Consider the following 27,587-nt stretch of genomic DNA (forward strand, 5'->3'; position numbering starts at 1 on the left):
GCCCCCGCCGGTCCTTGGTCCCCGCCGCTGCCGCTCCGCCGTCCTCCCCTCCCGTCCGCCGGCGTCCGGCTCAGCGGGGCCGGACGGAGCCGCGGCCTGGCCTCCGGCACCGGGACCCGAGAGAGGTGAGTGCGCCGGTCGGCTCGGGTGGGGCCTGGACAGCTGGCGGGCGGCGCAGGGGACCACCGACCTTCAGCAAGGCCGGGCCCGCCCCCTCCTGGGACAGAAAATTCAAAATCCAGTCTCGGAAAAAGGCCTCTGTGGGGAGTGGAGAGGGGGAAGGGCCGGGAGGGAAGTCCCTGTCATTCCAGAGTCCAAATTGATAGTGCTTTGGGGTCCTGCCTCGCAGAGGGTGTGCCGCAACGGTGGCGTTCGGGGCGCTGCGGGCCAGAGGGGGCTGCCCTGCCCTGCCCAGGGCCCCTGGAGGCAGATCTGCAAGTCCAACACCGTCCGGGTCCCCTGGGGACATGCCCTGCCCCTGGGTACCTGCTGGCAGGTCCAGGGGAGAGCACTGGGGGAGGAGTCCAAAGACCCAGTCCCAGGCTGGGTGCTTTCCTGGCTTTCCTGAGGGGGAGGAGGGTAGGGGGAACTCCTATCTACTGAGCTCCTGGTGGTGCCTGGCGCTTCTCAGGCTTCCTCTCCTTGAACTGTCTCAGATGATCCCTGCATCCATTCTAGACCTTCAGCAAATGGGCCCTCAGCTCGGCGGCGGTCACCTCAGGTGGAGGGAGCTGTCTCTGCCCAGAAAACTCACACTCTAGCTGGGGAGGCAGACTGTAATTCAAGAAGTAACTGGGGGGAGGTCCGCCTTGCTTCTCCTTCTTGCCCCAAAAGGCTAAGCTGACTGGGAGCACCTGCCCCCAGCAGCACACCCCTGGACTAGTTAGCAACCCCTACACCCCCGCCATCAGTGCTCAAAGGGCCCCTTCTGTATCCACACACCAGTCACTAGGAGGATTCCCAGGATACTTGCTAGTCCCCTTGCAGGTTTCAGTTGAGAAATCACCTCTTCCAGGAAGGCTACCCTGACTGCCCTGCTCTTGATCAGGTGCTTTTGTATGCTGGACTCCCACAGCGTGGTTCCTCCTGCCGCGTCACCCTCCAATCACAGCTGTTATCGGAGTATTGTAATTGCTGTGTCAATCCCAGTTTTCCCTTCTAAATCAGAGTTTCAAAAACTCAGCCATTCAAGTTCCATTTTATTATATGCATGATGTTTTTCTATGAATATTTTACTTTGGAGACTGGGTTACTGCAGAACTTCTATTCAGGGAATAGAAACTTGAAACTTGCCGTCACTATTTTCCGATCTCCCCTGTGCTCCTCGACAGCTTCTTGGGCAGAGTCCATCACTTGTTTTGGTACCTTGGATACAAACCCTGATACCTCAGAATGACCCCTGGGGTCCCCAGCTGAAGACAAAGAGGGTCTAAGAACCCACATTCTAATGAGAGGTCAAGGCCCAAGGCCCCTCCTTCTTCTCCACTCCTCCAGGGCCTGGCTCCCTCGGTGTGTTGGGGACTGGAGGGAGAGGGACAGGAGTTTGTGTCCCATGATGCAGCCTGCCACCACTGAGGTCCTCTTGCCCTGGGTCATCTCTTCTCACTGTTCAGCCTGCGCTGGCCCTGCTGCCCCCTGTGTGGCTCCTCAGGGGCACAAGGCAGAGTTCCTCAGTGGTTCCCTGCTGGCCAGCTCCCACCCCCATCGGACAGCCCTCCCGGGAGCTGTCAGCTCTTTCCTCCTCATCCCCTCAGCCACATAACCCTGTATGACAGTTGCAGGGCGTGTAGGCCACTCACTGTCCACTGGCTGCCTCCTGTCTCCCTCCAGGTTGCTTTTCTTCCTGTCCAAAAAGGCACACGAGCCGATTAACACATCCCTTGCCTAAGCAGACCCTGTCCCCTGGGCTCCTCTCCCTGCAGCAGCCACCCCCCACAGCTCTAGGAGAATTCTCCTGCAGAATCTCATAGCCAATCAGTGCTCACCTCAGATCCTAATTCCCACTCCCCCGTCCCCAGTACTGAGTGTGTGTGTGTGTGTGTGTGTGTGTGTGTGTGTGTGTGTGTGTGTGTGTGTTGAGGGTGGGGATTAGAATGGGGAGGTCCTGAAGGAGTGGTCAGACCCATCGCTGAGGGACGCTGCCTTCAACTGGACCCCAGTGGTCAACTCCAGGGCAAGAGGAAGAACCCCCAACTCATGGTTCTAGTATACTTAAATACACTTATTTTTAATAAAATTTTAATAGAAATTGTGATCTACTCCCAGAAGTAGAAAATCAGTGCCCCCGACACAAAAGGAAGGTAATTAAACAAATAAAAACAAGAAAAACCAAGCCATGGTATGAAACTTTAATTAGCACCTGTTGCCTGCAGAATATGCCTGAGGCTGGCTCTCTAGGTTACAAAGGGAGATTAGCAAGAATTAAAGTGGTGCTCGAGACATAATGGCACCCACCTGAGACTGTCTCCTTAGTGTGATAAAATGGATTAGGACAGAATTGGAGTGGGGATAACAAACTTTATATGGCTAAACTCCTAGCAGTCAGCACCTGCTGAGTGCAGAGCACCGCACAGAGCCCAAAGCAATAGAGAACAAACCTTCAGTTCATCCTGTGATGAAGGGTCACTTCCTCCAGGAAGCCCATCCTGATGCGCCCCTTTGTACAAGCCATACCTCCTGCTGTAAGGCTTTTCGTGTTTTATTATAATGGCATATTGGCTTCCACCAGGTCTGTCTCACTCACTTCACTGTCCAGGTACCCCCCGCAGGGCCTGGAGCACAGGTGTTGAATGAACAGATGAATGAATAATGAATGAATAACTAGGCTGACCTCCTTGACTTTGGTCCCACGGGGCTGCTTCCAGTAATGCCTTACCTTCCTCCTCCTCCTCCCTGTCCAAACCCCACACCCTCCATCCTTCAAGGCCCTGCTGAGGGTTCAGCTTCTCCAGGAGGCCTTGTTCAACCCACTGAGCCTGCCCTGAGCTCTCTTGCCCCTGAATGGGCCCTCCCTGGCTGTGCCTGTGCCCAGGGGACATTCGGTTCCTGGGTCCAGTGTGTCCCCACACGTCCAGAAGGAAAGCAGTATGGGTGACACCACAGGTACTCAATAACTACCGTGGAGTGACTCAACATAGTGCCTCCTTCAAGGATGCGGCTGTGTTGGGTCTCAGCAGCTGTACTGAGTTCCCTGTTGCTGCTGTAACAAACTACCACAGACTCAGAGGCTTCAGACAACACAAGTTGATTATCTTACAATTCTGGAGGTCAGAAATGGGATTCCTGGCTGAGTTCCTCGATGGAGGCTGTAGGAGAAAATCCATTTCATTGCCTCTTTCACCTTCTAGAAGCCGCCTGCATTTCTTGGCTCAGGGCCGACTTCCATCTTCAAAGCCAACAATGGCTGGTGTCTCTCACCCTACATCATTCTGACGCTCTCCTTCATCTGCGTCCATCTTTCACCCTTGCGACGACATTTGGCCCACCTGGGTAGCCCAGGATAATCTCCCCATCTGCAGATCCTTAACTCCATCACGTCTGCAAAGTCCCTTTTCCCATGTAAGGCAACATATTTACAGGTTCCAAGGATTAGGACACGGGCATCCTTGACAGAGACCATTATTCTGGCTACCACAACAGCTGTCCCGTGGTAGTCTGAGGGCACTGTGGCTGGTGGTATATTAACAGTAGCGGACATTTCCCGAGCACTTACGCTGGGCCAGGAACTGTTGGGGGCACGTTACACAACATTCTGTGAGGTAGGTGCCATTCTTAGCAGCCTCACTTCACAGATGAGGCCCTAAGAGGTTAAATCACTTGGCAAGTGGCAGAGCTGGGGTTTGAACCCAGGCTGTCTGGTTCCAAGGAACATCTCCTAATTTTGAGGCTCCGTGGCTTCTCTGGCACCATTATACCCCCAGGACACTAGCCAACAGCCCGGGAGCAGGCCAGGCAAGTTGTGAAGCCCGACACAGAGGGAGAATTTTCGCTAAGATTTTCTGGGTGAGACCCCATATAGGCTACGAACTGTTTGCCAGTCATCTCTCATTTCAGCCCTTTCTCACCATCCTACCACCCACACCCCATCAGAGGCACCTAAGCTTATCCAGGGAAGCTGAAGGGAGCTTCCAAGTGTTCCTTTTAGGGGCTCCGGACAAGTAAGGCTGGGAGAGTTCAGGGAACCTGAGCCGGAGGGGCACACGTAAGGCTTCCGCAGGCACTGGATGAAGAGGGTGTCCTAACATTTAGTGAGCACCCACTAAAGGCAGGCATAGTTGTAAGAGATTTATTCTTATTAACTCATTTAATACAACAACCCTGTGAGGTACTGTTGTTATCCCCATTTCACAGATCAGGAAACTGAGGCACAGAGAGGTCACGTGACTTTCTGAGGTCACACAGCCAGTGTGAAGAGCCACGATTTGATCCATTCTCCATAAGCAAGAGAACCAAGGAAGAGGCTGGTCAACCCCAGCCTGGCCTGGCGCACCCAACTTCAGTCAGCCAAGCCCTCTTTTGTGCCTTCCCAGCATAACCTACTGTCTTTGCACCCGCTAGGCTGGGCTCCTGCTTTCTGTGTCAACCAGATTTATATTTCACTCTTATACCCATCTCCATTATTAACGCCATTTTCAAGAAGAAACTGAGCCTCCGAGAGGCTGAGTAACTTGCCAGAGCTCTAACAACCAGAGCACAACAGATACGGGATATGAACCCAGAGATTCACATGCTACTGCATCTCCCAACTGCCTCAGCCTGAGAAGCCCAGCCTGAAGTCCTCCTCCAGGAGTCCGCAGCCTAGCCAGGAACACGACACGGGTTCCCCAGCTCTCCAGGTGTGTGTGCTTATGCTTCACCTGGACTTGAGCTCAGAGTTTCCTGCCTTTGGGTGTCCACGTTAGTCACACTCTGTCTGAGAGCCCACAGATTATCTGAGTGGGAGCGGAAACATTGTGGCGTTAGGTCAGTAGTCTGATTAATCAGCTCAGGCCCGAGCCTGCTGGAGTGTGGTTGATGCCAGAAAAGATAATTTTCAGAAAAACCAGCTCCTTGTTGCCTGAAACTATCGTGGGAGTTGCTTGACTCAGCAGTGGCAAGTATTTCTCAAAAAGAAAATTGTCCACCTGAATGAGGAACTAGGAAGCGCTCGGTGATGGGAAGTCCAGGAGAGGGGAATCTGCAAGAGGAGGCCTGGGGCTGAGCAGTGCCAGAGATGAGCTGGCGCTGGAGCCGAGTGAGGAAGTAGGGACTCATTCTGTCGTTTGGGGGATAAGGAGAGATTTCCTGTGAGTCTGGCCAGCTGTGCTAATTGGAAGAATGAACTGGAAAAATAGTCGTGTTTTAAAGTAGATAATCTGTATGCCTTGTGAAATATGCACACATCCTCCCATTAGTGTGAGTTCGCTGTGAAGATGCATCTGGCGACATCCACTTCTGCATCAGTCAGGGTCTCTGTAGGAAGCAGAGGCCACTCAGGCGGGGTGACTGGGGAGAGGTTAACACAGGGATGGTTTTCCAGGGTGTGGATAGGGTTAAGGGAATCAACGCAGAATGGTGCAGCACCTCGGGGACTAGCATCTCTGGGGAGCTGTTACTGTCCCCAGGCCTGGAGGAGGAAGCGGGGAGAGAAGAGCAGGAGAGAGATTCCAACAGGAGCAGACGACTTCAGTAAAGAGAGGCAGCCAGCCGGAAGCAACACTGGCGGGGGGATAAATACGCCCCCAGCCCCACTCCCCAGCCATCCCCTGATCCCAGTGAGTGCTTCCCCTTGGCCAAACCCAACAGAAGCCAGAGGGCAAAGGAACCCTGTGATACAGTCAGTAGAGTAGGTGGGGAAGGGTGAAGAGTGGATCTGGATGGGGCAATAAAAAGTCCGCCCCCCACACTTCCAGCCTCAGGCAACAAGCTCTTCCATCCTTTCCATCAGCTGCCATTTCTGAGCCCCTGCTGTGTGCCTCCTCAGGCTTGACACTGGTAAAATGCAAATGCCAAGACCAAAAACCCACAAGAGACTGGAAAAGAAGAAATGGACATACTTGTCACTTGTGCTGGGTATGGAGAAATTCTGACGTCTCCGGAGCCCAGCCGAATGTGGGAGAGGATTTCTGTGGGCGAGAAAGACAGTTATTAGTGCAGCATTTCAAATCAGCATTCCATGAGCATGGGCCATAATTTACCATTCTCTAGGTCCCTAAAGGTTCTGGAAAACAGTACATGCTTCACATTAACTAAATAAGCTGTTTGTTGTTTATATGGCCAATGCCAGATTTTGTTACAAATTCTGCTGGCCCTGGCAAGGACTGGACATCTTGACACCAAGAGACACAGCAAAGTCTAGCCAAAAGGTGACTTTGCAGGCAGTGCAATGAATCTCTTTGCTTCTCCAAATCTAGCATTTTCTTAGGAAGAACATAGCCAGAGATGCCAACCTTCTATTCCACAGGCCAATTCTGAATCTTTAAGTAAGTGGTATAGGTACCATGCTGTTCCGTCTCTAACAAATGAAGTGTCAGTCAAAATAGAGTTTGTTTTAATTGAAGACTGTTTAGACTGCGGAAGGTTCTAGATATGTTTGGACATCTGTAAACAGAGACTGCAGGCTAGTAAAAGAGAGGCAGGGAGAGAGGAACACCAAGTACTGCCACACGGCCCCAACTCCAGAGGCCACCGCCTGATAGGTTACAATGTGTACAGGCCCACCCTTGGAACTGTGCAATGTGGCAGCCCTGGCAGGAGTCACTTGGTAATAAACTTTCTACACGGCAGGCACTGTACCCCTGAGAGTCCGATCCTGGATCTAGCAACTGATGATGGGCTTTAACACCCCACTTCTTTCCGGGAGGGATAGGAGGAGGCAGAACATAATTGCTGCAGGAAGCAGCTTTGCGGCTGGGACTCCGTTCAAGTCCTGGCTCAGACACTCAGAACTGAGTGGCCTTAGGCAATTCACTGAACCTCAGTTTCCTGATCTGCGGAATGCAGAGAATAAAACTGCAGTAAACATTCAAAAGATAAGAGCTATAGTATTTGGAGTGTACAATAATAACACCTAACGTCTGTTGAACCCTAATAAGTGCTGGGTGTTGAGCTAAGGGCTTTACTTGATTTAACTTATGCAATCATCTCAACCTCTTTTTTTTTTTTTTAACATCTTTATTGGAGTATAATCGCTTTACAATGGTGTGTTAGTCTCTGCTGTATAACAAAGTGAATCAGCTATACATATACATATATCCCCCTATCTCCTCCCTCTCGCGTCTCCCTCCCTCCCACCCTCCCACCCATCTAGGTGGACACAAAGCACCGAGCTGATCTCCCTGTGCTGTGCGGCCGCTCCTCACTAGCTGTATTTCCATGTCCCCATTTCACACACAAAGAACCGGGCACAGAGAAGTTAAAGGATTTGTCCAAGGTCACCCTACTGGCAGGCAGGTAGCAGAGCTGAAATTCAAACTCTGGAATTCAGGCACTCTGGATTTGGTCCAAGCCAAACTCACAACAACTACTTTCAGTATGGCAATCTTTAAAAAGTATCTGTGCATTTTTATGGCATGAGTATAGTTAATCCAGAAAACTCCATTTGTGAAGATTTTGCAAGGAGGAATTTCAAAATGAGGGCCAGCAGAAGAGGCTGATGCAGCGTCTGAGAAGAGCCTGCCGGGAGGCCGCGGGCATGTGCCCAGCAGGAAAAGCAAACCGCCCTGCCGCCCCCCGTTCCCTCTTCGTCTCCTTCCAGGGTATCTTCTGCCCGTCTGCCCACTGCCCATTTCCTTCCAGAGACTCACCTAGCAGCCGCGTCACAAAGTGTGGAGCTTTGAGGCGCCCAGAAGAGTCAGCAGAAGGTGAGCCATCGACCTGCCTCTTTACCTTCCTACCTGCACTCCAGCCGCCCTGCAGCCCTAACCTCCGACCGACCGTCTGTCCTGACAACCAGCCACACAAGCTTCTGCAGACTCCTGCAGCGCCCAGTCCCAGACACTCGCTTCGCAAACAGGAATAGGGCGCCTGGCTCTGAGGCCGGCACTGGACCCGGAACGAGGGTCCTGTAGAGGGGTAGCTGTGGGCCAGTGACCCCAGTGGGCAGTGCAGAGAATGCTGAGAAGGGAGCTAAGGGACCAGGGAGGGGGCTCAGCACAAATTGCCTGGGACAACCAAGAAGGCTTGATAGGGGAGGTGACTCTGACGTCTTAAAACTGCGGCAAGGGTTTTGGACATGGGGGCAGGAGGCCTTTTGAGTGGAGAGGGACACAGGAGGTAAGGTGGGCAGATGTGAAAGAGTAGAAAGTGCTGAGGGTAGAGCAAAGGGTGGCTTGGGATAGGATACAGGTGGTGATGAGGGCTCTGGACTCACCTGCTTGGGTTTGAATCTCATTGCCTCTACTTATTACCTGTGTGACCTTGGGCAGGTTACTTGACTTCTCTGTGCCTCATTCCCCCATGTGTAAAATGGGGATAAGAATAGTATGCTGAGGATCAAATGAGTTCATGCATTTAAGTGCTTAGAACAGTGCTTGGCACACAGTAAGTACTCAAACACTCAGAGCTGTGACTGTCGTTAGTGATTTTGTCTGTGAGCTTGTGGGGCAGAGGGCCCTAAAGCCTCCTTGCATTCTCAGCAGAACCGTTAGGAGGTCCCCTGTGCTGTCCCTGGCCACCTCTGCTGCAGGCCCACTCAGGCCTTGGAAGGCACCCGAGCAGGGATCCAGGAGACAGCGAACCTAAGTGCAGACCCACCTCACTGCCCATCGCCCCCTCCCCCCACCCCTGGGCTCGGCACTGAGGTCCAGCAACGGGGAGAGGCGGAGAGAGGCCCTGACAGCAAAAGGACACTGCATCTACTGAGTGGCTACTGATGTGCTGGTGCTGGGGACACAGAGGTGAACGGTACAGAAAGGTCGCTTCATGGACTCTCCTTACCTAGAGGTTCTGATGTGGCTGGAGAAGGACCCTGGTCCTTTTGCAGCCACGCCCAGAGTGAGCCCACACTGGCAGCACCGGAGCCTGTCCCCGGGACCCGGGAGAGCTGGACGTCCAAGCCGGATCTGCGCCACTTTCGGCGGCTCTTCCTGGCCGGCGCCTAGCCTGTGGGCTGTGGTCACAGCGAAAGGCAGGGCGCTGACGGCGGGGCTGGGTGTGCCCGCGCTGACGGGCGGGGCTGGGGACGGGAGGAATGCGGGGAGGGGGGCGGGAATCGGGGCACATTGTGGCTCCGTGTTCCGAAGAGGAGGAGGGGAGTCTGGCCGGGAACCGGGCCGCCAGCGTCCCCAGACCACCCCGGCCGGCAGCCCGAGGACGCGGTGTCCACCCCCGCTTGCCCCGCGCCGGCCGTAGGAGGGACGCGGGAGACGCTCGGGGTGACCGCGGCCGGCGCCCCGGCCTCTCGCCGCGCAGGTACGTGCCCCCCCCCACCCCCATCCCCAGGGCCAGTCCTCTTCCTCTCGCCACCGTGGTGCGGGCAGCGGCCGGCCCTGGTCCCCAGCATGCAGCTCCGCGCCTCCCCCCGCGCGGCCCCGCCGGCACGCGGCGAGGGTGCGAGCACCGGGCTCCAGGTGCGCGCCGGGCGGGCGCCGGGAGCGGGCCCCGCAGGTGCGTGACGGCGGCGGGCAGGCGCGGCAGCGGCGAGGCGCCGGGCGGGATGTCTCTGCCTGCGGATGCCGCCGGGTTTAGCATCCACCCCCTTGGCTGGCTCCGTGGCCACCTGGTAATTACTTCCCTTCCCCGCACCCCACCCCCACCCCAAAAGTCAGACAGCTAACGCTTCTCCTCCTAGAGCTCGAAGGCACAGGTGATCCAGAGATGCCGTGTGGGCCAGGCTTTCCTTTCCTTGCCCCAAATCTGCACGGTCCCTCTCACACGAAGGGCAGCTCCTCAGGCACAGGGCGGGATACAGGGGCCAGAATAAGACCCCCTGCCACCGAGGGAGGGGAAAGCTTCCGTGATTGGACAGAGGAGCGCCGGGTGGGGTGGCTGGTTGGCCGCCCCCCACCCCACCCCGCCCCTCCTGCAATCAAGCGGGCCCAGGTAATCCTGGAGCTGGAGAACAGAGAACCACGGGGGAAGGCTCTTTGGGGTTTAGTGGAGGGCGGAGGAGAAAGCGCTGACTTGGAGCCAGAGGCTGTGTGGCTTTGGGCAGGTCACTTGCTGTGGCTGGGCCTCTGTTAAATGGAGATTAATACTGGCCACGCCACTTCACAGAGGGCTTGTGGGACAAGAGATGTGGGAATGGTCTGAAACTCTACAAAGCTGAGATGATATGGTTAGGTTTGACTTCAACCCCCATGCCCAGCAACACACATAAGCTTCCAAAAGAAGGAATGAGGGAAAAGAATTCCTGAGCCTAACAGAGGAAGCACGGCTGGAGCAATGTGGTTGCTTTAGACTATATAGATTAGAGTATCTGCACTCAAGAGCCTAGTTCCAGAACCAGATGGCTTGGGTTCAAATCTGGACTCTAACACCTAGAGCTATTACCTTGGGCAAGTCACACACCCTCTTTTTTCTTTTTTTTTTTTGTGGTACACGGGCCTCTCACCGTTGTGGCCTCTCCCGTTGCGGAGCACAGGCTCCGGACGCGCAGGCTCAGCGGCCATGGCTCACGGGCCCAGCCGCTCCGCGGCATGTGGGATCCTCCCGGACCGGGGCACGAACCCGTGTCCCCTGCATCAGCAGGCGGACTCCCAACCACTGTGCCACCAGGGAAGCCCCACATACCCTCTTTTAAGCCTCAGTATCACCATCTGTGAAATGGGCATGATAATAGAGTATACCTCCTAGAGCTTGAGATCATGCAGGTAAAGATCTTTCCCTAAAAGCCTTGCAGTGCCCCCTAAATATTAGTCCTGAGTATTCTTGTTATTACTATTGTGTTGCACCCTTCTGGGTACAGGACACACTGTAGGGAAAGAAGACTGGTCTAACAGCAAACAAAGAGTGAAAAAGAGAGTTTCATCTTTCCCATCTGGCTGGTCTCAAACAAGGTACCTTACCTCTCGGACCCTTAGTATCGCATGGGAAAAATGGAGACTGTTACACTCATCTCACACAGAGTGATAAGCCTTCATGTGATTTTGGAGAAAAAAACCCCACTTTTGTTCCAGTTATCTTTTGTTACATCACAAACCACTTCAAAAGATAGTAGCTTAAAATAGCTCAGCTGTTTTGCTCATGAATCTGCAATTTGGTCAGGGCTTGGTGGGGATAGCTTATCTCTGCTTTCAGCATTAGCTGAGATGAGCCAGCTGGGGCGGGAGGGTCTTTCTCCAAAATCACACACTCGTGTGGTAAGCCAGTGGACCCTGGCTGGCAGCTGGGGCTGTCGCCCGGGGTCTAGGTTCCTCTCAATGTGGGCCTCTCTGAGGCTTCTTGGGCTTCCTCACAGCGTGGCACCTAGGTTTCAAGAGCAACTATCCCAAGAGGCAGGAATTGGGAGCTGCAGTCTCTTTAGACCTGGACTCGGAAGCTGATACAGTGTGGCTTCCACTTTATTTTATTGGTCAGGTAGTCACAGAGCCCACCTAGATTCAAGGGGAGGGGACTTATACCCCACCTCTCCATGAGAAGATTAGCAAACAATTTCCAACCATCTTGAATCCACTACAACTCGAAAGCCTTTCCTTTTCCTTTTTTTTTTTTTTTTCCCCCTGGGTGCCATGGTAACAAATTAATTAATCTTGGCAGAGGACATAGGTTTTCTCCTAGGAGAAGACCAGCAGAGATACAAATATCCATGACTAGGGCCTTATCGCAGAGCTTGTTTGGTCAGGATCAGTTTCTCTGGGTCTGATTCCGGGTTGAGGGAGCAGGCGTGCTACATGACAGCTCCTCTAGTGTCGGTTTTCTTGGAACCTCAGGCTTCAGTCATCAGCTCTGCGAGCCCCATGCCTTTCAAACAAGAGGGAGAAGCCAGAGAGAGTAGTTTGAATTCAGAAAACCAGATTTTAGCAGGTGGCCCAGGCTGAGCGTAACAAGCACCTCTGTAGCTCTTACTCACTGGAGAAGTCTGTTTCTCAAGAGGGTCACCGCCCGGGTGTTTGGAGTGATTCGGTTATTAATGGATGGCTTGGAGCACTCTGGGGCCGGAGGCAGGAGACTGGTGGGGGTGGCAGGTGGGGAGGGGGGTTGCCCTGGCAACCTTTGGGCCTGTGGTTCGTGCCCTGGCCTCAGAGCAGGAAGGATGCCCCAGACAGCTCAGACCTTCTCAGACAGACCACAGAGTCTCCAAAGAGATACCAAAGTCTGTCAGGCTTCTGCTGCAATGCATTTTCACACGTGGCCACCCACCCACATGCCCTGAGAATCAACAACCCTCTTCCTGTTGCCTCATCCCATATCCTGACAGCCTCCCCCAGTCTGTTAGCTCCTAACTCCCAATTTCAGCCACACGGGCCTTCCAGGCGGGGCTGCAGAAAGCAATGGAGTTTAGATTCATTTATTCGTTCAAATGTTCAACACGTTTTTGTTGTGCATTTGGGGCCAAACCACCTTCTCTCTGACAGAGAACAAAATAGACCCAGCTCCTCCTTCCTCACGGAGCTTACTGTCTGGAGGGGGGAGATGGGCACTGACACACAATCATACGAATTTCCATGCACTGCATTGAGAATTATTAAAATACAGTCAATTCAGACCTTGACTTGAATCCCAGAGCTGCCACTTGCCAGCCCGGTGACCCTTGGTCTCCTCGGTGGTAAAGCTGGGATAATAATAATTTCCTTGCAGGATTGCATTAGGCACCATCAGGGCAGCTTATGGAAGCACAGTGCCTTGTACGTTGCGGTAGCTCACAGCACGTAAGCACCCACCCCTGTGCCCTTGTCCAGTGCCACTTGTCATTCGGATCTCACGGGCCACCTTCAGTCTGTATGAAGAGTCCTGGTCCCAGCTCCCTGGCCAGCTTGAGGCTTCTGAGCGGTGAGGCCTGTGTGTTTGATTGCTGTGGCTGCCAAGATGGCAAGATGCAAGCAAGAGGTCAGAGTGGTACAATGTGAGATGGACTCAGTCTGCCACTGCTGGCTTTGAAGATGGAAGGGAGCCACAGGCCAAGGAGTGACAGAAACATCTAGAAGCTGGAAAAGGCAGGGAAATGGATTTCCCCCCCATACCCTCCAGAAGAAATGGCAGCCTGCTGACGCTTTGATTTTAGCCCAGCGAGACCCACTTTTGACTGCCAGACTGTAAGATAAGAAATGCGGGGCTTCCCTGGTGGCGCAGAGGGCTTCCCTGGTGGCGCAGTGGTTGAGAGTCCGCCTGCCAATGCAGGGGACATGGGTTCGTGTCCCGGTCTGGGAAGATCCCACATGCCGCGGAGGCCACAACAGTGAGAGGCCCGCGTACCACACGCACACACACAAAAAAGAAATGCGTGTTGTCTTAAGCTGCTAAATTTGTGGTAATTTGTTTCAACAGCAACAGGAAACTAGTCAAGAGCCCTGTCTTTGGGGTCAAACAGCTCTGCAGTTTCCCTGCTGTGTGACCCTAGGCAAGATGCTGGCGCCCTCTGAGTCTCGTTGCCTTGCCTACAAAATAGGGTTGAGGTGGGGGTTAAAACAGCAGACGTTTGGAAGGCTTTCAGCACGTACTCCCAAAACGGCCATGACTTTGCCCCCTGAGCCCAAGTTGCTCCCACCTCGTCTCTGACGCCAAGAGGGAGGGCAGCAGCGCCAGGCACTTTGGGAGGTCCCCTGCTGGTCCCCTCCTCTGGGTTTTTAAAGGCCTCCTAATTCACACCTGGCCGCTTTGGAACTTGCAGCAATGCGCGCCTTTTGCATCGGCTCCTCTGACGGCGGTGCGTGCTGATGTGTAAGGCCTGGGAAGGCCAAGGCCAGCGTTCAGTGTGCAAGTCAGTGAAGGTCCCTGCAGTCAAACAGCAGACGGCTCAGGATAGGCATTTCTTGGATTTGTCAGAGCCCTTTGGGAGCCCCCAAGACCTTCACCCCAACTAGCCCCAAATCAGTAGAGTACCCATGGGGAGTGCAGTAGGACACCATAACAAACGTCCTACCAAGTTGGCCTGCCCATCCTTCACCCTGTCTAGGGAGACTCGGATGGTGGGGCAGGACCTTCTAGCCCAAGGGGGTGGTGTCATCACCAGCACCGCCACCACCATCCTAGTTCCTCCCAGTTTCTAGGCCTTCCTTCCTGTTTTAGATTAAAGAAAAAAACCTTAGCACCAAAGTAGAACACAGTAAGGGTGCCCTTTTCTCTTCCTGAGTGGGCGTTTCACAGAGGACCTGGGCTAGCCGATTCAATGTCACCTTCATCTCTCCATCTGCAGTTCCAAAGGCCAAATAGGAAGGGAGGTGGAGGGGGGGGTCCCTGTCCCTGGGGAAAGGCGGGGGGGACACAGTGCCATCAGTGGTTCCCACAGGTATAGTTGCTGGTGGTGTAGACAGCCTGTGTGTGCGAGTCCTGTTAGGCTGGGCCGCCCTGTACAGAGAACCGGGGGTGTGCTCTCTGGTCGGTGTGTCCTGGGGGTAGCCAGGCATTCACCACTGAACCGATCCCGCGCTCCTCCCCGCACGACTCCTGTCCTTTCGTATGGCATCAGGGAGAGCCCACAGACTTCTACGCTCGGAAACAGCCTCTGGGGCTTCCCTGGTGGTTCAGTGGCTAAGACTCCGCTCTTCCACTGCAGGGGGCACGGGTTCGATCCCTGGTTGGGGAACTAAGTTCCCGCATGCCGCGCTGCACAGCCAAAAGAAAAAAGAAAAAAATGGCCTCTGTGTCTACAGGCACCACTGCATTGTAACAAGTCAGAGGCTTCTGGTGCAGGTGACTGAGGAGCATTTGCTGGGAGGCCCAGGCCCCGCAGAGGGGGTTTTTCCTGGGCCCCCTACCAAAACAGCACCCCGTCAGGACTGTAGTGATTCACTCTCTGGAGAAGATGAAACCACAGATCAGCCAACAAAATAGGGACAATGCACATCCTCAGTGAGCCCCGCTCATGGTGGACGTTGGCTTCCTGGCTCTAGCAACGTTCCCACGGTCAGCTTCCAAGGGGACACCTTGGAGGGAGGAGGTTACGCCGAAATAGCACCGCAGCCGATTTGGAGAATCACAGCTCTGTCATTTAGCTGTAAGACCCTATCTAGGGCCTTTGCCCCTTTGGGCCTGAGTTTCCCCATCTGTAAAATGAGGAGGATGAGCCAGGTAACCTCCAGGGGTCCCACCGGCCCAGCTGTGCTGAGGGAGTTTAGGAAACAGTCCTGAGAGCCAGAAGACCCCATGAGGCCAGAGCCCCATCCTTGCTCCCCGGCTCTGGACCACGCTGTTTATAAAGACACTGACGCTCGCCTTACTCACGACCCAGAGAATTCCTCTGATGCGAGAATTCCTCTGATGCGAGTCCGCTGATGCCAGTAGCTCTGTTGGTCTGCAGAACAGGATCCACCCGCCTCCACATCAGTTCTTCTCCTCCTGGCCGCCCTCTGGAATCGCCCAGAGAGCTTTTAAAAACACTGGCACTGGCACCTTGTCTCCAGAGAGTGTGATTTAATTCGTCTGGGGTGGGGCCTGGGCAATGGTGTTATTTTTTATAAGCTCCCCGGGTATTTGCTAATATAGTTGTGACCCACTGACCCAGATGTTGGCTGCTCGCCGCTGAAGGGTGACTGCCCGGGGTTGGGGGGAGTGGAAACGCCCCCCCGCCCTTGCCGGTGTGCATTGCTGTTGTGTCCATGGTACTTTCTAGTTCTCTGAGTGTCAGCCTGTCTGGCTCAAGTCAAGACCCCTGGCTCAGGGGTTCAACATCCTGTATCTCCTGGTGTCTTGGAGGTGCTCAAAGGTGGTTGGATGGGTAGAATCAGCGCACCCCGCTCCTCCCGCATCCCCCAAGTCCCTGGGGTCCCTGCCCCTAACTCAGGCTTCAGCACTCCCCGCAAGGTGTGGGGTGTGCAGAAGGCAGGCCCGAGGTGCCTGCAGGGAGCTGTCCCGCCGCCCTCATCCTCTGGCTGGCGAGCGTTCCTCACAGCCACCCAGCCTGACACCAGATCTGAGTTCACATGATTCTGCCTCATGGGCAGCCTCCAGCGGGGACTTTCTAGTCTGAACTGGGAGGAGTGGCCAGCGGGAGATCGCAGGACGGGGAGCTTGGGTCCTGGCTGCAGGGTCACCCGAGGGGGGTCCGCCAGGGCTGGGCCAGGGGCGTTCAGTCTCCTCCCCAGGCCTCTGCGAGCGCGCGAGCCCTGGGAGGAAGCGGGCTCTTTGAGGTTTGAGGGCAGAGCTTGGGCGGGCGGGCAGAGTCAGAGAGGACCCAGACCCCCTGAGGCTGTTCCTCCCGCACCTGGCGGCAACCCCAGTCCCCTTCCTGGGGTCCAGACCCTGAGCAGGCGGGGGTCAGTCCAGCTGTTTCCAAACAGAATCATGACCCACGAGCGGCTCAGGAAATCAATGTAGCAGCTCACGCCCTTAAGAAAAACAAAATAGAGTAGAATGATGAGAGTGCGTGGCAAGTGGTAGGGTAAGTACTGCTCTGGGTCTGTGTGTGTCTGTGTGTGTGTGTCTCTTTGTGCTGGTCACAGTGACAAGTGCATTCCTCACCGTGGCCTGTGGTCAAAAGAGCTCAAAGGCGGCGAGTTGGTGCCTAGAAGCCTGGGTTCTGGATTTAGATCTACCCCACTTACTGTATGAACTTGAGCAACTAGGTTAGCATCTCTGGGCTTCAGATTCTGTGAAATGGGTTCACAGTGTCAGCCCCGTCGACTCACAGCAACTTTGCGAGCCCAGATGGGATTGAACTCTGAGACCCTTATGAGGGCTTTAGAAATGAGATTGTCTCCTTGCTGTTGCAGGACTGAGGCCATTTAGGGGAAAACTGGGGACTAAGGGGAAAATGCAGCCTGATTCTACACCCACCCCAGAGGGAAACATCAACAGCCTCTGAAAAGGGTACTTTCAGGAAATGAAACAGCCCCGTTTAAAAGGTGTTTAAACACACTGAGGAAACTCCCCAGCTCAGCCATGCTGGGGGCTCCCCTGAGCAGGGCCTACGGGCCAGTGACTAACTGTGTGTGTGGGCCGGTGTGCCACCACTGGGGAGAGACAGGCGACAGGTTAAACCACTGTTTATGCGGCAGCTGAACGGCACTGGGCACCTCTGCCTTCTGGTTTGGAATGTGCAGGCGGCTCCCAGCTTGAGTCAGGGGCCCTTCACGCCTCTGGGAGCTTAACTGCCCTTGGACGTTCAAGTCCTCGGAGTCCTCTATGCTGATGGGCATTTGTCTAACAGTTTTGCTCTTAGTGTTGTGCTGCTTCCTGTGTAGTCTCTCGGTTTCTTAGCTGGATGATACAATGAGGTGGATGCAGCAGCTCTGTGTTTTGATTCTTTGCCCCAATCCCCTCCACCTTGGGGATCCCAGCCCCGGGCACACAGTAGGTTTTCCTCCATGGGTGATGAGGAAAGAAATGGTTGACCTGCCAGGTGCAGGGGGCTGGCCCAGGCCCAAGCCTGGTGGCCTCGTGGTGGCATATGTATGGACTGGAGCCTGGCAAAGGCTGGAGGTGAGGGTGGTCACCCTGTAACAACTGTGATAAACAGAAAGACGGCACGGTGTGAAGGAAAGTGTGGACCAGTCTGAGTTCAAAACCTGGCCTACGTCGTAGCTGTGGAATTGTTGCTGAAAGCTCAGCTTCTCCGTACACCAGAGCCGAATTGAATCTTGGAGACAGAGTTTTGGGTGAAGTAGAAAAGGATAGCTTTATTACTTTGCCAGGCAAAGGGGGACCCTGGGTGGGGTGGCGGGGGGCGGGGGAGGGTCCCACCTCGAAAAACTATGTGTTCCAATCCCAGAGGATCTGATGAAGGGTTTTATAGCAATGGTTCAAGGGTGGGATCTCTGACAAGATAAGGGTGTAGGGCCTGCACTCCTTTAATCTTGTCTCAGGTGGTTGGTCTCCTAATCTTTTTTTTTTTTTTTTAAATTTATTTTTGGCTGTGTTGGGTCTTCGTTTCTGTGTGTGGGCTTTCTCTAGTTGCGGCGAGCGGGGGCCACTCTTCATCACGGTGTGCGGGCGTCTCTTGTTGCGGAGCACAAGCTCCAGACGCGCAGGCTCAGTAGCTGTGGCTCACGGGCCTAGTTGCTCCACAGCATGTGGGATCTTCCCGGACCGGGGCACGAACCCGTGTCCCCTGCATTGGCAGGCAGATTCTCAGCCACTGCGCCACCAGGGAAGCCCTGGTCTCCTAATCTTGATGAGCTTCTCTGGTCCGTTTAATTTTGTCTCAGGTGGTTTCTTGGCTGCTCCTCCCTTGATTAGCAACTGTTCCAATCTGCCCTTTGGAACTCAGGGAAAGTCATGGAGGCTGGAGTCATGCCTTCAAGAAACAGGGGACAAAAAAAGGCCTCCATGCCCAGGAACCCTGCAGGGCCTCACTTGGTTTCAGAATCTTGAGCAGCCTCAGTTTGTTCATCTGTAAAATGGGTGCTGGTGAGAGAATGAATGTGCAAAAACGTTCCTGGAACGTGGAGGGCTCTCACTCGGTATGGCTTGGTCCTTCCATCCCATCTAAGTGTTTCCATTTATAGAACACTTTGCACCCACTGAGCCTTTGATCTGGGGGAGCAAGCTTTCCGTGGACAGCAGGTAGAGAAGGGACATTCCTGGCAAGATGTAGTTTCCGTGGAGGGGTGCCTGTCCTCAGGGAGTAGCAGAAGGGAGGGCGGGTTGTGCTGAGGCCCGGGTGAAAAAGCAGGGCCCTCTGCGACCAGCTCCGGCAGCTTAAGCAGATGCCAGGGGGCTGGAGAGGAGGCCACAGTGATTCCTCCCTCTCACTTTTCTATTAATAATATTTCCATTGTCCCAGCACCCAACCTCAAAACCCCCTACCCACCCACCCATTCATCCATCTGTCCACCTGTTCACTCATCCGTCTATCCCCCTACCCCCTCATCCTTCCACTTATTCATCCACCTACCCATCCATCCATCCACCCACTCCCCCGCCCACCTACCTCTTCACACATCCATCCATCTAACAGATAATTCGGGGGAGATTATGAGGACCAAGCACTGAAGAACATCTCAGATTTGTCCCTGATTGTCCCCAGCTCCTTCTCATTAGTTGGCAGTTTCTACAGCTGTTTGTTGTCCCCTCTCTGGCCACGACCTCCTCACCCCTAGCTGTTTGTGCCAGGCTCCTCTCAGTTCCACACGGGTGCCCGTTTTCTCTCTCTCTCTGGCATCTGGCCTGTTGCATGCGCTATTTCCACAGGCGGAAACTCCCCTCTTCCCTGGCTGCCTTTACCCCTTCTTCTGGTCTTTGAGTAAAGTGCTGCTCAGGGAAGCTTTTCTAGCTGGGTTAGTTCACCTCCTATGAGCTCCCTTAATGTCCTGTACTCTCCCTGGGAGCTGATCCTCTCTTTTCTTCTCCCATGAGACTAAAAGCAACTTGAATTATGCCAGGGGCCAGTGTCTAGTACAGTGCCTTCCATGTAATAACAGACACTCAATAAGTATTGGCTGTAACAACGAATAAGTCAATGAGTGGATGGATGGACGGACAGATGGATGGATGATTGGAGAGCCATTGAACGGTTTGAAGCAGGAGTGATGAGGTTAGGTTCCTGCCTTAGAGGATGGCTTTGAGGGCGGTGAGGCGGAGACAGGGAATCCCATAGGAGGCCGTGCACTGATTCTGGGGAGGAAGGCTTGACCAAGCCAATCTGGGGCACTGGGGAGGGAGCTAAAAGAGGAGGAGACGGATGTGGGAAATATTTAGGAGCTGGAAATGGTAGAACTGAGTAATCAAGTGGATGCCGTGGACGAAGATGAGGGAGGAAGCTGAAGGCCAGCCATCCAACACAAGTGACTGGGCAGGAGGAGACGCCACCTCCAAGAACGGACTAGTGGAGAAAATGATGAAAGCAGGGTGGGCCTCACAGAGCATGCCCTGTGCAGCGGAAGGAAGCTGGGCCTGTCAGCCTTCCACCTGGGGGTGAGGAGGACGTCTGGGAGTCATCAGAGTGTTGACGGCATTGAAAGCACAGAGGCGATGCCGTGTGTGTGGAGGAGGTGTTTTCATCTAAACGTCGTATGTGTTTCTTCTTTGCCCTGCAGACTTGAGTGTTTCTGACTTTGCTCGGCCGGAATTCGCTTATCATCGGCCTGGGAAAGAGGAACCCACAAACGGTCACACCAGCCCACCTCACACATGCGTACACTCAACACTAGCAAACGATAGGCTTCGGCCAGGTGACTCTCAACAAATTCCTAAGACCTGGCAGGACGTGTTTTCACTTTGGTTTCCTTTGCCTGATTTTGTTAGTGCCTGGGAGCCTGTGCTGATGAATGAATTTTTATCTTCCTGTGGGTAGATTTTATGTGGACTGCGGAGAACCCGAGGTAAACTCAGAGACACGGACGTCCTGGGTGGGTGTCCCTGGGCGACCGCTCAGGTGTGGGCCTTGGATCCAGGGACAGGAGGGCTGGCAAGAGGAGGACGAATGGGGCCAAATTTTGACTCGCGGGGCCGTGCAGAGTTTAGGGGTCACAGGCCCCAGCTGCCCCTTCGCCCCTTCCTCTCACCATCAAAACATATAAACAAAAACACAAAAAGCAAAAAACAGGAAAACACCCCTGTGCACTCTTGGTGGGAATGTAAAATGGTGCAGCCGGCTGTGGAAAACAGAATGCAGTTCCTCCAAAAATTAAAAATAGAGCAGCCATATGATCCAGCAATTCTACTTCTGGGTATACACCCAAAAGAACGGAAAGCAGGGACCCAAGTAGTATATACCCATGTTCACAGCAGCATTCTTCATGACAGCCAGAAGGTAGAAACAACCCAAATGTCCACTGACAAATAAATGGAAAACCAAAATGCAGTCTATACATGTAATGGAATATTATTGGGCCTTAAAAAGGAAGGATTCAGATATATGCTGCTACGTGGATGAACCTTGAGGACGTTACGCGAAGTGAAATAAGCCAGCCACAAAAAGATAAATTCCGCGCGACTCCATTTATATGAGGTACCTAGAGCAGTCAAATTCATAGAGACGCAAAGTGGACGGGTGGTTGCCAAGGGCTTGGGGGAAGGAGGATGGGGAGTTAGTGTTTAATGAGTACAGATTTTCAGCTACGGAAGCTGAGAAAGTTCTGGAAGTGGATGGAGGTGATGGCTGCACAACGGTGTGAATGTACTTAAGGCCACTGAACCGCACGCTTAAACATGGTTAACGGGGTAAATTTTATGTTATATACATCAAACCATAATTGAAAACGACAACAAGAAGCCCCTCCCTCCACCACCAACACTGAGATCCGGGCCTGTATCCTGGAGAGGATGGGGAGGTGAGCCCTCCTAGGCGTCCCCGTCTTCCAGGGACCGAGAGGGTGCGGGGAGGCTCAGGTGGGGACTAGACGTGGCAGGGAGGCGGGACTTGGAGAAAGGAGACCTGGACTCTAATGCCCATGCTTCCTTCCTTAGACCGGCTTTGGGCAAAAGTCACTTCCCCTTCCGAACCTCAGTTTGCTCATCTGTAAAATGGGGAAGTGGCATTCACTTATTCATGCTAGAAGTACTCGGGGGTGCCTGTGGTGTGCCAGGCAGGCACTGTTCAAGGTGCACAAGGCCCCCTTGGAATTTACATCCTCGTGGAGGAGACAGATCACCAGCAAGCAGACAAGTAAATAAACAAGAAAAATCTCAGACACTGATGGGAACTCTGCGGAGCCATGAAACAGGAAGGCGCGATGGTGATGGGGGAGGGGCTGCCTTAGTGGGGTGGTCGGGGAGAGCCTCACAAGGGGTGGGGTGGTGTTTCAGCTGAGACCTGGCCGCAAAGGAGCAGCCTTGAGGTGGAGGTGGAGGTGGGGAGAGGGCAGGGGGCAGAGCTCCAGGAGAGACTGCAGCGAGGCCGGGTGACGAGGCCCAGAAAGCTGGCCAGCGAGGCTGGAGCGTGGTGGCAGCAGACAAGGTGGGGGGGGGCCGGGCCCGGATCATGCTGGGTCTTGGAAGAGTCTGGGAGTTTTACTGTGGGTGTGATAACTCACTGTGAAACCGTCTCAGTGGGTTTTAAACAAGGAAGAGGAGGTCCAGTTTGTATTTTGGAAAGATTGCTGTGGCTGCCTGGGGGGATAATGGTCAGGGACGTGTGTGGGGGAGCACTGGGGTCGGGGGGAGGCTTGGCCCCGGAGAGAGCCACAGGGAGTCCAGGTGAGAGGGGGCAGCTTTGGGCCAGACCCATCTCTCGCCCATTTTAGAGACTCTTATGAAAGCCACAGGACCCTTTTCCAGGAAAAACGCACATACTTACATATTTATAAGTTTGAGCCTGTGATTTCGGGGGAAGCCCTCAGGTTTATCCTCCGTGAACCCCAGGACTGGAACTGCTGGGCTGGAATATCTCTGGGCCCCTTCCCAGAAGGTTCTGCCAACTTCCAGGCTGCGCCCGGGCTCTGGTGCCTACAGGGCCAGTCAGGAGCCAGCAGGAGGGAGGCTGCGGAGGGAGGGACCCTGGTCAGCAGGTGATGAGACGTTGTTGGTTGTGGAAGGGGTTTCCCGTCTGGTCCGTGAGTCCCAGCTTCATGGTGAAGAGACAGCAAAGGGCAAGATTGATCTGCTAATACCACAAGTTCACAACAAGTTAATGCAGACCCCATTCATTTGGAATTTGCAGCCAGATAGACAATGCGTTCTCAAGGTGGGGTGAAAATTGGTTCTTAGGTGGGGTGAAAAAAATCTTAGATATTATAGTGATTTTTCATCCTCCAAAAGCCCATGATACATAAACAGATATGAAATACATCTGGGATATTCAAATTTCATGGGGGCAGGTGGTTAGGAAACAAAATGTCTAAAAAGTCTCCTTGGAAGGATGATTACAAACAACAACAACAACAAAAAAGTTAATTTAGACACAGTGAGAGTTTTCATCTGAGCCAGAAATGTTAAATCAATAGAGCAGCTCAGTCCTTTCATTTTGATATATTAATTTATAACGTAGGCCTACAACAAAACATTTTCATTCTGTCTTGTTCAAATGTATTTGTATATATAGCAGTAGCATTTTCTTTGTTAAATTCTCAACAATGTGAACTTATCGCTAATGTTAAGACTACCATCTTTTATTCTGCCTCATTGCCTTTGGAAAAACAATGACATGAGTCTTGGCATATTTTATGTGGCCCTGATACTGACCCTGAGGGCAGGTGTTTTCATCCTCATTTTATTTATTTATTTATTTATTTATTTATTTATTTATTGGCCTCGTGGCACGGCTTGCAGGATCTCAGTTCCCCAACCAGCGACTGAACCCAGGCCCCAGCAGTGAAAGCGCTGAGTCCTAACCACTGGACTGCCAGGGAATTCCCATATCCCTATTTTATGGATGAGGAAACTGAGGCTAAGAAAGTGTAAACGACGTGCGCAGCCTGTGAGCGGCTGACCCTAGCCCGGTGCTCATGTCTGTCGGTGCCTGGCCCCCTGTGCTAGGTTCCCAGTTCCACGGAGGTGAGGTAGCAGCGCCCTGCGGGAAGCTTAGCCTTTTTTCTTGCCAGAGCACAGCAGGATGTGGACCAGGCTGGGCCTCTATTGTGCTGTATGGAGAGGCCCCGAGGAGGGGCTGTGGCCTCAGAGTTTACTGACCTGGTGCATTCCTGTGAGCAAGTAGGAAAAATGTGAATGGTGCTGAATGCTGCAGAAGAGACTGGCTGTTATGTGGGTTGGAACTGTTCTTCACCTTGAGCTTCCCTTGGAGCTTCCCCGGAGCCAGCTCCAGGCCTTGCTTGCTGCACTGAGGGACCAGCAGAGTAAATGAGGGACAGGGAGCCAGGGAAGGGGGATGGGGAGACATAAATCACATTTCAGTTGAGTTGGAATTGGTTGGCTGGATCCATCTTCTAAATTAAGTGAGGCACTTAGAGGGGTGCCTGACATCCAGTAGGTGCTATGTAAATGTTAGCTGCTCTTATCCTAAGCCTTTCCACCTTTGACTTTCAGGGCCTTACCCATCAGCAGTGAGGCCCAGCCTTTGCTACAGCTTGAACCACATCCTAGAAACGAGATGGCGGTAGAGAGGCTGGTGCATTCCTGAGCCCATGAGGGGCGGGGCCCCTTCAGGCCCAAAGATGGGGAACATCACTGGAGACAACGGCTCGCTGAGCTGTGCCATCGACCACGCCATCCACCAGACGCTGGCGCCGGTGGTCTATGTCACGGTGCTGGTGGTGGGCTTCCCAGCCAACTGCCTGTCCCTCTACTTCGGCTACCTGCAGATCAAGGCCCGGAATGAGCTGGGCGTGTACCTGTGCAACCTGACAGTGGCCGACCTCTTCTACATTTGCTCGCTCCCCTTCTGGCTGCAGTACGTGCTGCAGCACGACAACTGGTCCCACGGTGACCTGTCCTGCCAGCTGTGCGGCATCCTCCTGTACGAGAACATCTACATCAGCGTGGGCTTCCTCTGCTGCATCTCCATCGACCGCTACCTGGCCGTGGCCCACCCCTTCCGCTTCCATCAGTTCCGCACCCTGAAGGCCGCCGTGGGAGTCAGCGTGCTCATCTGGGCCAAGGAGCTGCTGACCAGCGTCTACTTCCTCATACACGAAGAGGTGGTGGAGGACCGCGACCGGCACCGCGTCTGCTTCGAGCACTACCCGCTCGAGCCCCGGCAGCGCAGCATCAACTACTACCGCTTCCTGGTGGGCTTCCTCTTCCCCATCTGCCTGCTACTGGCCTCGTACCGAGGCATCCTGCGGGCCGTGCGCCGCAGCCACGGCACCCAGAAGAGCCGCAAGGACCAGATCCAGCGGCTCGTGCTCAGCACCGTGGTCATCTTCCTGGCCTGCTTCCTGCCCTACCACGCGCTGCTGCTTGTGCGCAGCCTCTGGGAGTCCAGCTGCCACTTCGCCAAGGGCGTCTTCAACGCCTACCACTTCTCCCTGCTCCTCACCAGCTTCAACTGCGTGGCCGACCCCGTGCTCTACTGCTTCGTCAGCGAGACCACGCACAGGGACCTGGCCCGCCTCCGCGGGGCCTGCCTGGCCTTCCTCACCTGCGCCGGCACGGGCCGGGCCCGGGAGGCCTACCCGTTGGGCACCCCCGAGCCCTCGGGGAAGAATGAGGAGCCCAACGTGCTGACGAAGCTCCACCCGGCCTTCCAGACCTCTCAACCACCCGGAGCGGGAGGGTCCCCAGCGGGCGGACTGGCCTAGCTGCGTCGCCCCGTCACCCAGGTGCGGGGCGAAGCAAGGCCTGAGCTTGCTCGACAGCCGCTGCCCACTTGGCCGAGGCAGGTGCCTCTTGCTGCTGGAGGGGACGACGGACCTGGGCCACGGGGCCCTGGGTCTGGGCCGCAGCACAACCTCTCCGGTTCCAGGGAAACTGCTGTGGCTGCCGAGTCCGACGGGGCTGCTTGTTGAGCGTGGGGATAGGCCCCGACGGTGCATGGGGGTCGTCTGCTGCCAGCTGGGCGGCTGGTGGGATGGAGGCCTGCTCACCTCCAGGAGGTTTTCAAAGGGAAGCTCGGGTGGGGGACGCAGAGTGTGAGGACATGGAGAGAGGGGCCTGGGAGATGAGAGTGGCTAGCTGGGGGCACACCTGCCAGGGCCTTCCGATGCCGTTGTCACAGATGACACCGGTCCAAGTGCACTGGTGTAAACGGGGGAGGTGACACACGAAAGTGTATTGTCATCATTCATACTTGAGCCTCACTCCGTGAAGGGGTGGGAAGGAAGGTGAGTGGGCCCGGAGGCTGGACGGGGAGAAGGCATGCTGGGAGGGGTTGGGGGCACTGAGAGTGTGTGTTTGTGGGGGACAGTGGGGGAGTAACAGGAGGAGGAGAGGCACCAGATGCAGCCAAGTCACAGTTTCACGGGCAAGGAGAGTTGAGCAGATTCCCGAAGCTCCAGAGCTGATGGAAAACAAATCCTGGGGCTCCACAGGGCGATGTCTGTGGTTCTTTAAAGTCAGCACTGAAGTTCAAGGATCAGGACAGAGGCCTAAAGCAGGATGTCCAACTGAGTTCCCTACACAGATTCGCCTCAATTCATCTTCTGTTTCCATCTGCCTTGCACCAGACCCAGAATCCTGCAACTGTGTGTGTGTGTGTGTGTGTGTGTGTGTGTGTGTGTGTGTCCACGGTTAAAATGCTAGGGTCTCCATGACAGCTCTGCCCCGAGCCACTGAGGCTAGGGTCATGTGGCTGCTGGCAGTGTCCCCTGCCACCCAGACTGGAGTGCCTAGCAGTCTCAGAGAGGAGCATGACATTCTCCCCAAGTTCTTAGAACAAAACAAACAACACGGAGATGCATGCTTTGTTATCTCTCAGCCCAAAGCCCCGGGGTGAAGCTCCACTGTGGTTTAAATAGCCCCTGTGACAAGAAGAGGAGGGGGCCTTGGGCTCGCCTTGCCTCCTTGGTCCTTCAGCACTGCTCCTCTGCCAGACGTCCCACCCCACCCACCTGGAGAGTGACAGTGGGCCCACGGGCCACATGCAGACCAGGGTACTGACCGCCGTCTCTTGTTCTGTCCTGGAAGGCTGGTGACAGGGCTCCTGCAACTTCGTACCCAATCATATTAAGCCTCTGCCTGGGGGATATACCAAGGACCAGAGGAGCTTCTTGCTCCTCCAGGGACCTGCCCACCTTTTTCGAAATGCTAGCCCTTCAGATTTCCTGGTCGGTGGGCTGGAGCCTGTTCTGACTTCCCCCAAAGACCTGGGATTTGAGCTCTCACAGCTAAGAGGCTAGGTGGGCTTAATCCCGGGGAGGGACCAGGGATGGGAAGATAGAAGCTGGCATCAGTAGAAGATTTCTGGAATCTGTTAAAGGGCTGCCAGGGAGAACATTTTTTTCAATCTCTCTTCATGTCTCCCCTCCCCTCTCCCAGAGGTAGATTCACCCTGAGTTTCTTAACCCTCGCATCAGAGGTGTCCAGAGACTGATAGCCCAGGGTGGGTGTGCCCTAAGGAAGTGGGGTTCCAGGGTTTGCTCCAACTCCTTCTGGATGGCCTTCCATAACCCGAGGAGGTTCTCTTCCCCTTCACGGAGGAGGAACTGACTAGGTTTGCAGGTAGCAAAAAAAAAGGCCACCCAGCCCCAGACCAGGATCTTACAAGGGCAATGACACTGGTCGAGACCTCCATGCTTCCTCATTCCAAATTTCCTCCTGTTTTGATCTTAAACATGGACATTCCCATTGGGATAAACTGGCATGAGCTGAGGGCAGTCCCATTTACTATCAAGAGTTGTATTTTTGTATTGTCCTCTCTTTTATGCCAAGTATACGTGTGTTGGACCATGCAATGGATTTATGTAGCAAACTTGAGTCTGCAAATAAAGCAAAGTAACCAGCCACAGCTGGAGTGTGCTGCAGTTCTTATGGGGAGGGAGGGTCTTCTAACACCAGGGGGAATCTAGAGGGCCCATGAAATACCCAACAGAGTCAGGAAGGTCCAGGGATTGACATTCTCAGAGAAAACTTGAACGGCAATTAGGGGATTTGTCCTTGATTATCCAATAGTGGCCAAGAAGGATGAAGCCTTCAGAAGAAGTAGGGCCTTCTTCCTCTTGAGATTCGTGAAGTGTCTTGAGCTCTGCAGCACATTGTTGCAAATCCACTCTGGGACTTAATTTGGCCACCTCCCCTCT

General features: G+C 54.3%; 2 protein-coding genes across 3 annotated transcripts in view; one reads left to right on the top strand and one right to left on the bottom strand.

Moving 5' to 3' along the window:
• GPR68 (G protein-coupled receptor 68) lies at positions 1-27,291 on the top strand. Of its 2 annotated transcripts, none has more exons than XM_067027896.1 (2): positions 1-125; positions 23,938-27,291. In XM_067027896.1, the coding sequence occupies exon 2, from the start codon at positions 24,036-24,038 to the stop codon at positions 25,149-25,151; it is 1,116 nt and encodes a 371-aa protein (XP_066883997.1). In that variant the 5' UTR covers positions 1-125; positions 23,938-24,035; the 3' UTR covers positions 25,152-27,291. The 2 variants fall into 2 exon arrangements, with proteins under 2 accessions (XP_066883997.1, XP_066883996.1); XM_067027895.1 differs by lacking the exon at positions 1-125 and adding an exon at positions 9,169-9,390.
• The window catches only part of DGLUCY (D-glutamate cyclase), a 53,490-nt gene continuing 51,067 nt past the window's right edge, over positions 25,165-27,587 (bottom strand). The window contains 1 exon segment of the mRNA XM_067027601.1: positions 25,165-25,412. Within this exon segment, the coding sequence (XP_066883702.1) occupies positions 25,165-25,412 (248 nt within the window).

Source organism: Kogia breviceps, chromosome 3 (assembly GCF_026419965.1).
Source record: "Kogia breviceps isolate mKogBre1 chromosome 3, mKogBre1 haplotype 1, whole genome shotgun sequence".
Lineage (NCBI taxonomy): Eukaryota > Metazoa > Chordata > Mammalia > Artiodactyla > Physeteridae > Kogia > Kogia breviceps.